The following is an 11781-nucleotide window of genomic DNA, read 5'->3' as shown; positions in this document are numbered from 1 at the left end:
ACCAGGACCCAAGCAGGTGGCTGTGGACTTGCACACTGCCTTGCCTGGGTGACCTCGAGGCTCTCTCTGCAGGGGATGTGACTCTGGACCCAGATACCGCCAACCCTGAGCTGGTCCTGTCGGAGGACAGGAAGAGTGTACAGCGGGGGGACCTGCGCCAGGCCCTGCCTGACAGTCCAGAGCGCTTCGACCCAGGCCCCTGTGTGCTGGGCCAGGAACGCTTCACTTCTGGCCGCCACTACTGGGAGGTGGAGGTTGGTGATCGAACCAGCTGGGCCCTGGGCGTGTGCAGAGAAAATGTCAACAGGAAGGAGAAGGGTGAGTTGTCTGCTGGCAATGGGTTCTGGATTCTGGTATTCCTGGGGAGCTATTACAACTCACCCGAACGGGCCTTCGCCCCCCTACGGGACCCTCCAAGGCGTGTGGGGATCTTTCTGGACTATGAGGCTGGACATCTCTCATTCTACAGTGCGACCGATGGGTCATTGTTGTTCATCTTCCCTGAGACCCCCTTCTCTGGAACGCTTCGGCCCCTCTTCTCGCCTCTATCAAGCAGCCCAACCCCTATGACCATCTGCCGGCCAAAAGGTGGGCCTGGGGATGCCCAGTGACTCAGACTGTCTAGGAAGTCCCTTCTCCTCTCCCAGCCCTTTATCCTGGTTTCTGAGTCTTTACGCCATTTGGAAGACCTAGGAAGAGGGATCATGTCCTTTGAGCAACAGGAGGAGCTCATAGTGCCTTTCTGAATGCGTGGCAAATCCTGAATTCCAATACTCTAGGAAACTTTGTGCAAGTGGGTATGGGGCAGGATCTTTCCTCCCCACGGGACCCTTGTAGCATCCGCGGGACCACTGGGTGCTGCTTAGTGCCAACAGCCCTTTCCAAAACCCTGATCTTGTGGCCCCAGTTGCACTGGCCTGAGGTTCTAGGAGTCTTGCAACCCTGCCAGAAGCGTATAGAATCTGGGACCTACTCAAGCTGCAGCTTGGCCAGCCTCCCAAGATCCCCAGGCACCCCACATCAAGGAAGATGCTGGGAAGGGAGAGCTGACTCCAAGCCTATTTATGGTCTCTTAAAACTGAAGGACTAGTTAAGAACCCATCACTACCCTGGGTGTGATTGCTTCAGAATTAGAGGACAAGATCTCTTCCTCAGGGAAGAGATGATCTGAGGAAGCCAACAAGGAAGGGAACCGAGTAGGTGTCCCCAAATAAAGCTGCTTTCAAAAAATTCCCTGGGTGCAGAGATTCATGTTCAGTTGATGTATAGGACCCAGAAGTAAAAATAGGACTCAGAACTGACACTTGCAAACTTGTAGTTCTGTTTTGAAGCTGTTCTGAGCATATCACCAGCTAGAACTGCCAGTTGGATTTGCTCTTGCAAATGTTCCCATGGCCTCCGTACTGCCCTCGTGTGGGCTTCCCTGAATCCAAAACCCAAGGTCTCAACGTCTGCTGAGGGTTCACACATCCCAGGGGAACTTGAGTGGACCACCAGCCACCTGCCTGTAGTCCTAGCCCAAGGGAGGAGGAATGGCTGTGGAGAGCCCAGCCACCCAGAATCTAGGTGTTTGCTTTGTATTAAGAAGATACTACTAGACTTCTTTTTATCCCTCTGTTTTATTTATTGTAAAGAATGTTTCCACATGAAATAAACTTTAACCATTGTCTATATCCTGCTGTCTCTTGCTTATCTTGTGAATAAGTGGCACGTGCCCCAACGCTCCAGGCAGCAGGCAGGCACGTAGGGAAGGGGATGGTAGCTCTAGTCCATTTCAGTTTTCCTGTTGCTTGAACTGAGCACCACAGACTGCATAATTTCTAAGCAGAAAAGTTTATTCAGCTCAGATTGGGAGGTCTAAGGTAATGAAGCCACATATGGTGAAGTTCTTGGTAGGGATGCCTTAAAGAGTCCCAAGGTGGTACAGGGCATGACATGGCTGGAGGGCAGGAGTGGAGGTTTGGGGGACTTTCTACACAGGCTGCTTTTTTTTTTTTTAATTATGAGAATTTTATTTCTAAATTTCAGAAATAAAGTTACAACACTTTAAATAAGTTGTTAGCGAGACTTAGTTGATAATCGAGTTAACCTCATTTACCCTTGGTTTATTTTTTCTTTTCTTGGAAACCCTCCAATACACTTGCATTACCTCCCGTCTGAAAACAAACTACAGGATACTTACATTTAATACCTTCTGTGAAGAGCGAAATTCCATTACATTCATATTTTCAGAATACTTGAAATATTGAGTTTATATCAGCTTAAGTTATCTCCTGCAAGGAAAAATAACACTAATAAACTCATCAGTTCTCTAATCTTTAGTTCTGTCTCCGCAATAAAACCTCCTACAATGAGAAAGTAGAAAATACACAATCATAAGAAGCTACCCTAAAATCATATTTATTTATTAATCGTATTTATTTATCCCATTTGACATAATAAAGAATAAACTTTTGTTTTGCTTTGTTTTGTTTTTTAGCCATTTGTTTATTTAATTCTGGCTTAGGGATAATGAATAGCACTGTACAATCCATTGTTATATATCAATTCTACATCATTTTCCCTACTCTATGAAAAAAGAATCTGGCATAATATTGAAGAGAAGGATTATTGTAGCAGTGTTACTGAAAGACAATCTTGCTGCTGTCACAGCTGAAGAAATATCCATAGGAACCCTTTAGAAAACAGGTTACTGTCCATTCTCCAAAATGCAAGAGTAGGCAATCGTAAGCAGGTATACCTGAGGGAAAAAAATTAAAAGTGGTTTTCTTGTCTTTACTCATATTGTTCTTCCTTCTCCAAAGTCACATTAAAAGGCCTTTGTAGGGGCCAGCAGGTGACATGGTTAAAGCCCTGGACTCCTACATGACCAACCATGGTTTGAGTCCTGGACCTGGTAGCTTAAAAATCTCGCATGTGTTCACGCATACCCAAAATCCCAGGAGGAGACTGGAGGAAAAGGAGTGCAGCGTGGCCATCCCCCTCGGAGGTGATTTCTCACTTTCCCTCTCTCTCTCCAGTGAGCGCACATGCTCTGTAGCAAACATTTAAAATAAATAAAAGCCTTTGTAGATCACTTCTATTTTAGTGACTAAAGGTAAATGAAAAACAACCTTCGTTTCTAAGTACATATTGCAACATTTTTGAAACTACAGATGGGATTCCCATCAGGAACTAGAACTGCTAAATGGCAAATCCCTGGATCTATGGCGAATTACTTGCCATACTCAATGAGTGTCACTTGCAGCTTTCCAGTTATTTATTTGTTCCTTAAGTAAAGGCAGTTAGGCCACTGCAATAATTTCTTCATCCGAGTTGTTGGATTCATATTTCAGTTGCAATTCTAAATCTTTGCCCATAGTTATAAAGTCCCTCTCTTGTACTTCTTAAAAATTGCATCATTTACACAAAGATTTCTCATTTTAATGTTTGGCATTTTCTTCAAATCAAAATCCTATTCCCCAAAAGTTTTCAGATTACTTGCATTTGCAATGTCTGGAATTGAGGCTGTAGCTTTCATGCTGTTGCTGCTTGCGTGCCATCATCTGCTTGATGACCGTCTCCGGGAACAGTGCCACCAGCCCTGCCCGTTTTAATACTATTATGTAACTCAGTTTGCTCCAGCTCACTGCTGAATCGACTGGAATACCTTTCAGTTAATTCATAAGCGTCTCTCTTTAGATGATTTTGAAACCACTGTATTTTTTTCATCAATAAGATTAAGACGTGAGGCCTTGTCGTTCTTCAAAATTTCCTTTTTCTCTTGTTCAGAGGCCTTTCTCATAATCTGAGCTGCTTTTCCGCTCTATGGGTGGATGACTTTCTTTTCCCATCTCACGCTTCTTCCCTTTGGTTCTTTAGACAATGGCAACATCCTCAGGCTGAGGACCTCCAGACTCTACGTCACTGCCCGCAGCTTTCACCAGCGTTCCTGCCTTGACACACATGAGGCCCAGCATTCTGGCATTTTTAATGGTGATGGATGATGTGTTTCAGATATGAAACTTTCAAAATAACTACTTGGTCTACCTGAACAGGATGAGGAAGGGCCTCTCCGGTACAACTTGCCTCCTGAGCATGCTTCAGGCCATCACCATTAGCTCTGGACCTCCTCGTTGCCAAAGTTTAAATTCACCTCAACAAATTATGGCTTCTACTCCTTCCCCTTATGGTTCTTAAATATGCCCTTCTGTAGCAACCTGCTCATTTATACAGTGTCTTCCCAAAACATAGCTTAACTGAGCCACATGTCTATGAGGTATTGTTTATTGCCCCCCATGAGTTACAATGGCATAATATTCAAACTGATGACTCCAAGTGTGTGTCTTCTTTGTAGGAATCATGCTGCTCTCAGCTATGTGCCTGGGCGTTCACTTGTTCAGGTGTCTGAGGCAATCCCAGCAACTCTCAGCACCAGTCTCCACCCTCGAATCCCCTCAGAGAAAAAGGTCACCCAGATCACTGCTGCTAGTGAATTTCTTTGGTTATGTACTAAGTGGAGTTAATCATCCCATTCCCTTCAGTCATGTTGGGAACCAAAAACTTGGTCATCCTGAGTGTTCAGAGACTTTCGGTCAACAGCTAAGCCACTGTCACACGTTTAGTGTACATCTGAAATGATATGAGACAACAAATACACAAAATAGGTTGGTGAAGAACCATCAGTTTCTAACAAAGTACGAACGGTATTTATTTTAAATGGAGTCTTCTGTTATGAGGTTAATCATGTAGTATCATCTGCTATAACTCAGTATCTGTAGGTCCCTCTAGTATTGATTTGTTGTGTGTTGCCAGTTTCTTAGTCAGTTTAGCCTTGGAATTACTATAGTTCTCTCAGAATTATCATTTTTTTCCCATTATTTTACTTTTTTTTACACTAGAGGGAGAAAAAGATAAATCACCTTCCAACACAGCCAGTTACACCATAATCCTTTTCTTCCCGTTCTTCATTCTATCAAGGTCCTGGGCATATGCACATACCCAAAGTGGTGGTGTTTTTGTTGCTCATTTGTTTTTTGTAATTTGCTATAGGGTGCATGTGCCTGTCAGAGACAGACATAAAAGGAAAATGAGAATGTACCCCCCAGGTGAGATGACCATGCCACAATCCCTTCTCCATTCTCCTCTTAGGATTTTGGGCACTCACAGGCACTGAGGATGTGTTTCAAGTCATAGGTCTGGGACTTGACTGCACAGTCAACCATGTGGAGTCCAGCCACCGTAACCACCATGCCACTGGCTGTCTCCCCTAATTTTGTGTGTGTGTTTAGAATTATTTTATTTAATTTTATTTTAATTTGACCAGAGAGGGACTGAGTGAGAGAGAGGGAAAGCGAGAAAGCAAGCTCCAGGTCCAGGACTCAAAATGCAGGTGGCCATGGGGGAGTCTAGCGCCCTCAACAACCACACCACCTGCCAATGTGTTTTAAGCCAACAAGGCTATGACTGAAACCCAGATTGCTCATGCTGGATCTGGCTTCCTCTGCACAGTAGCTAACCATTGTGCTTCAGAGTCAACCCATCCTTTTCACTTTTTTTTTTTTTTGAGAGTTTTTTTTTTGCTATAGGGTGCGTGCGCTCGCCACAGACAGAGAGAGACATAGAGACAGAAAGAGAGAAATCACCCCCCCAGGGGGGATGGTCACGCCACAATCCCTTCTCCTCCATTCTCCTCTTGGGATCTTGGGCATGCACGCACACGCCCCCGGCATGAGTTCTAAGCCACCGGGTCCGGGACGTGAACCACGGTCTACTACGTGGGAATCCAGCGACATAGCCATTACGCTAACTGCTGGTTCCCCTTTTCACTTTTTTAACCTGGTTTTCTTGGATGACTGCTTTTAAGTTTTGCTTTTTCTTTCTTTATTATAGAGTTTTTTTCTTTCCTTTTTTCTTTTTATTTAAGAATTATTTTATTTAACTTTATTTATTTACTTATTTTTAAATTTATTTATTTATTTATTTTTACATTTTTCCACATTTACTTTACATATCAAAAATTTTCAGCTCATACTCCATAGTTCTTGACAGTTAATAAACAACTTTCAAAATTTCAAAATACTGAAATTTAAAGAAAATGTTTGAAATATTTCTTATAATTTTGTATAATTTTGTTTGTGACTATAACAACAGAAACAGTATGGTTTTAAATATTTTTGAGAAAATATTTACATGTCAACTACTCAAATTGTTGAAAAGCAAATGCCCAGCACAGTAGTCACACATAAACCTTCTCAATTCAGCCCTACCTACCAGGTATTCTGTGATATATCATCTGCTAGCAAAGATCAGTCTCTTTTTCTTCATTCAAAGTCTTTCTCAGAATAATCCCCTGGTGTGGTTGCTTTTTTGCAATCTCTACTGGTTACAATGCTGGGCTGGAAAAGTTCAGGTTATTTTATGGTATGAATTCTTTCATATATCCTCTCTAATTCTCTCTGCCAGGCAGTACTGATGGCAGACCATCTTTCTAGAGCTTCTGTTGGTTTACGTGAGATCCACTTTAGTTCCATAGTTTTCTGACTGATCTTCAGATATGACATTCCAGTCAAATCCCTGTCCAATAATGAGTATTTCCAATTTCTGATTCAATGCAACAGGTATTATTGAGCTTATACAAATAACCTTTCTGCCACAAAATAAGAATACTCCAAATATTTTCAATTCAAGAGGGGTCAGGAAGGAAGAAAAGTCTATATTTCCATTTAAAGAAACAAACAAAAATACTTTAACAAATTACTGAACCTATCAACAACTCAAAAGAAAGTAAAATGTTTAAATTGGGAAAACAAAGCATAGTTAAAAAAAAAAAACAGAAACGTTTTACTCAAATGTCATAAAATTCTATTTTGCCATTTCAGTCTTATGTTCAAACACTCTTCCGTTGAATATGCAGTGTTGCTGTGGTCCAATCTTTCCATTTAAATCCTGGAAGTTAACAGTCAGTGTTGTTATTGATATTTCTTGTCCCTAGCATTAAATTGGACATTTTCTTGGTTGCCTTTTCTCATTTCTGTAATGTGTCTTTAGTTTTACTGGTCAAGCACTCCTTTCAGAACTTCTTAAAGGTGGGTCTGCTACTGGAAAATTCTTTCAGGTCTTGTTTATCTGAGAATGTTTTTATTCTTTCTTTCCATATGAAAGATAATCTTGCTGGGTATAGTACTTTTGGTTGAAACTGGGATTTTTTTGCTATAGGGCATGTGAGCTCACTGGAGAGACAGAGACAGAAAATGAGAAATCACCCTCCAGAGGGAATGACCATGCCACAATCCCTTCTCCTCCATTCTCCTCTTAGGATCTAGGGCACACACACACATGCACCTGGCGTGAGTTTTAAGTCACCAGATCTAGGACTTGAACTGTAGTAAACTATGTGGGAGTCCAGTGGCATAACCATAACCATTATGCAATCTGCTGGTCCCAAGTTTTGCTTCCAGTTTTACCAAAGTACTTTTACTTGAGGATTTCTTTTCTTTCATCCTCCTTGGGTACAGCATATCTTGCACTGAGGATTTGTTTTATTTTCACTTGTAGAAAATGTATGATTCTGGGGGCAGCAGGTGGCACACTGGTTAAAAAAAAAATCTCTTTTACATTTCTAGAAACTGAATTAAATAGGCTTATTTCCCCCCTCCTTTTTAAAACTAAAATTAAAGTACAGGTTTATTTTGGTGTGAAAAAAAAAAGTGAAATTCATGCATAGGTTTTTTTTTTTAATGTATTTTCCATGACCTTTTTGAACACCCCACCCCATATATAGCTGTAATTGTATTTTTTTAGTCATTTATGTCTCAGTGCTGCAGTGTGGCTAAATTTATGCACCTTAATTTTCTAGTTCACTAAATTATTTTTTCTGGTGAGGCTACTTAAATCTTTAGGTCACACCACTCCTTTAGTTTGTTTTTGTTTTCTTTGTTTTGTTTTTGCTAGAGGGCACATGCATTTACCAGAAAGAGAAAGGGAGAGAAGAAAGCACCCCCCCTCATGCCCCCACCTCCTGCCATGGGGGAATGGTCATGTTGCAGTTCCTTCTCCACTTCTCCCTCCCTTCAGGATTTTTGAGCGTAGGCATGTGCATGCGTGCATACATACACACATACACCTGGCGTGTTTCCCAAGTTTCTGAGTTTGGAATTCAATATGCACAGTAGGCCATGTAGTATCTGCTGCCTCAACCACCAGGCTGCAGAGCTGGCCCAATTCTTTGTTTTTATTTTTGTTTATTATTATTATTTTTAATAGTCAGAAAGCATATGTGCTTGCCAGAAAGACAAGAGGTTAAGGGGGAAGAAAATACCCCCCAACCAAGCATGGCCACACCACAATCCCTTCTCCATTTGTCCACCTTCTTGGGATTTTAGGCACACAAGCACACATGCCTGGTATGTTTTTCAAGTCATCAGGGCCAAGATTCTAATTGCCATCAGCTGTGTGAGATCTGGCTCCCTTAATTACTAGGCTCCATGGCCAGTCTAACACACCTTGAGTTTTGATTTCAGTTCTGATAATTTTCCATTTTAGAATCTATTTGACTATTTCCAAAAATTTTCTAGTCCTTATCCACATAATTTTGATTTCATCTTTTGTTCCACTTTTTATCTATTGAGACACTCGACTCTGACATCCCTGTCCATCAACTTAATGTGGCTTTTATCTCTCCTCCCAAAAGCTGCTTTGTAATTTTAGATTGCATGATCATGTTTCTCTACTGTTCGTTGCTGGTATTCTTTGGACAGGGACTTCTTTTATTTCTCCCAGATGCACTGGCTTCAGCTGTCCTAATTTGGCACTTGAATTGGCAAAGCAGACAAAATATTTTTTCCTTTGGTCAAAGACAGCTTACTTTTCCTATTTCAGTCAGGTTTCTGTTTCTGTTCACCTACTTTTTGATGCTAAGCCCTGTTCTTTCTGTTCTATCCACCGTTAAAACACAGATATCCTGTTCCTTGTCTTTATTCCTATGATGACAGCAATCCTTGTTTCCCACATTCCTGTTTTTGCTCCTGCTCCTGAGAGTTCTGCTCTTGGAAGTTTACCTGTTGAATTTGTTTCAGTATTTTAGTTTTCTGAATAAGAAGGAATTTTCAGAATATCTACCTACCTACTTACCTATGTATCTATATTATATATCTATATATCTAACTATATAGATATATCTCTATCTTATCTTATTGTTTTTCTTTTTAATTTTCCAGAGGTCACTTACCAGAGAGACAGAGAGTGGGCAAGAGAGAGAAAAAGTGAAAAAGCACCCTCCGTGGAGGATGGTCACACTACAATCCCTTCTCCTTCTTTTCTCCCTCCTTTTGGGATTTTGGACACACATCACATGCACACAGCATGTTTCTTAAGCTGCTAGGTCTGGGACTCAAGCTACACAGTTAGCCATAATGGGATTCAGTCACCTTCACCACCAGGTCACAGGCTGGCCCTTCTATCTTTATTTTTATTTGTCTTTTATGTCTCTATCTTTCTTTCCTTCCTTCCTTCCTTCCTTCCGTCTTTCCTTTTTTAATGTCAGAGGGCATATGTGAAAGAGAAAGATAGAATGAGAATGCACAACCGCCAGCAGGGCCTGGTCTCTTTACAATCCTTTTTCTTTTTTCAATCTCATCAGAATCCTGAGCACAAGCATGCATGCAGCAAGTTTTTTAAGCCACTGGAGCTGGGATTCAAACAGTGGTCAGCCACATGGGATCCAGCTCCCTACAGATAGCACTTAACTATGGTGCTACAGGGTTGGCCCTGTATCTCTATTTTCTAGATCTCTCCTTTCTATCTGTCTATTTATTTATCAATTTATCTATCTATATCTCTACCATTTCTATTTATGTATACCCACATCTATATGCATATATTTCTATCTATGTATCCATCTCTCTATATATCTGTGTATCTACCTATTTAACTATACTGACTATCATATCTATTATCTATCTATCAATCTCTTTCTATCATCTGTTGGGTCCTTGGGAAAGTCATGATGCATTTTTGCATAGAAAAATATGTCATGACTTTCCTGGTGACCTAATATCTCTGTATGTGTAGATCTACAAGCCACAAAGAGGGACCTCATCAGAACCTTCCACTGCTGGTATCCTAATCTCTGTTTTCCAGCCTCCAGAACTACAAGCAAGTAAATTTCTGTTGTATAAGCCACCCAGTCCATGGCATTTTGTTATGGCAGTTGGTTTTGTTTGCCAAGTTTACTAAGACATCTACCCAGATAAGTAAGAAAGTAGGCAGGAGAAGATTCCTCATGGCTCCTGTGAAGTAGTGATTTCAGGGTAAAAGAGAAAGGAAGATTTCCTACTGATAATTTAGCCTCCAGCAAACAAGCTAGAGTGGCAGGAGAGGTGACAAGCAGGCCTTCAGAAGATTCCTCGTGGCTCCTGCAAAGTAGTGATTAGGGTAAAAGGAAACGAAGATTTCCTACTGATAATTCAGCCTCCAGCAAACAAGCTAGAGTGGTAAGGAGCTCCTCTAGCCTTCTATCTCTGTCTCTGTGTCTCTGTCTCTCCCTGCTTCTGTCTTCTCATGGTTTTGTAATTTTTCCTTTTTAAAATTTTTTTAAGGGTGAAGTTTTCTCTTGCTCTCAGCTCTGCTTTTTGTCTTGTTAATAATCCCCTCTGCTCCTCCCACCCAGGCAGGAGAGGCAAGAGGCAGGCCTTCAGAAGATTCCTCATGGCTCCTGTGAAGTAGTGATTTTACATGGCTCACTCGCGTGCCACATGGTTTTCTGTTTTGTGCTTTTTTTTTTTTTTTTTAAAGAAAAACAATTATAATTTTTTTAGTTTTTAATTTTTTCTTTCTTTTTTTTTTTGATTCTTTGTTGTTTCTCTGTCTCTTTTTCATATTCTTTTTTCTCGTCTCTCCGCTCCTCAATATCCATTTACTGTGTTTCTAGATGGATCTAAGGGCACTGTAGCTAAACATCCAAATACTATTAGGGCTAACATAATTGTCAATATTTACTGAATCTGCTGCACAAAGCAATCACAACAGAACAGCAAAGAGATTCCAGATCACCTCCTCCTGCTTTGCTCCTGAACATTCAGATAGGAAGAAACACACCATCCATCAGATGACTAGAAATCACTGCAGAACCACAAGAAATATGAGAAAGCAAGAAAAATACCTCTCCTCCAAGGGAAAAGAATAACTCCTCTTCATCCACAGGCAGTTCAATGGAAATCATGGAAATGTCTGATAAAGAATTTAGAACATTCATAATGGTGAAGCTAACAGAGATGGAAGAGAAGAGAGACAATGAACTGCAGAAGAGAAAGGAGAAAGAAGCTGATGAGTCCCAGGAGGTGAGGAAATTCTTGCAAGATCTAAAAGAGGAATTACACACTTTAAAAAAGAATCCAACGGAACTGTTAGAGATGAAGGCTATAATACAGGAAGTCAAAATCTCCATTGAAAGTATTAAAAGCAGACTAGATCATACAGGAAATAGAATCTCAGACATAGAAGAGAAAATTGCTGGCCTAGAAAAATCCACCACGAAGACTGAGAAAATTGCCCCCAAAATAAGAATATACGAGAAGTACTAGATACAATCAAACATCCAAATATCCAGATAACTGGCATTCCAGAAGGTGAAGAGACTCATAAGGGCATTGATAATCTATTCCATGAAATTCTGCAAGAAAACTTCCAAACCTAGAGAGGCACTCAAAGATCCAGTCCCAAGAAATACAAAGGACCCCAAATAGAATCAACCCAAGAAGATCTTCCCCAAGACACATTATAGCCAGGTTGACCAAAACCACA

At 40.9% G+C, this 11781-nt stretch overlaps 1 protein-coding gene and 1 pseudogene across 3 annotated transcripts in view; one reads left to right on the top strand and one right to left on the bottom strand.

The window, feature by feature from the left end:
• TRIM11 (tripartite motif containing 11) overlaps nt 1-1673 on the top strand; it is a 15300-nt gene extending 13627 nt beyond the window's left edge. For 2 of the 3 annotated variants that reach the window (XM_006146983.3, XM_014587260.2), the window contains one exon: nt 73-1673. In XM_006146983.3, coding sequence (XP_006147045.1) covers nt 73-611 — 539 coding nt within the window. In that variant the 3' untranslated portion in view covers nt 612-1673. The remainder of the gene's footprint in view (nt 1-72) is intronic. The other variant, XM_006146984.3, reaches the window with a different exon arrangement.
• Nucleotides 1674-3284: 1611 nt separating this feature from the next.
• Nucleotides 3285-3874, bottom strand: LOC102498315 (translation machinery-associated protein 16 pseudogene; annotated as a pseudogene).
• Nucleotides 3875-11781: the final 7907 nt, after the last annotated feature.

This window comes from Tupaia chinensis, unplaced genomic scaffold, assembly GCF_000334495.1.
Source record: "Tupaia chinensis unplaced genomic scaffold, TupChi_1.0 Scaffold000197_1, whole genome shotgun sequence".
NCBI classification, from domain to species: domain Eukaryota; kingdom Metazoa; phylum Chordata; class Mammalia; order Scandentia; family Tupaiidae; genus Tupaia; species Tupaia belangeri.
Note: the sequence above shows the minus strand (reverse complement) of the source record. Positions and strands in the feature narration are given on the sequence as shown.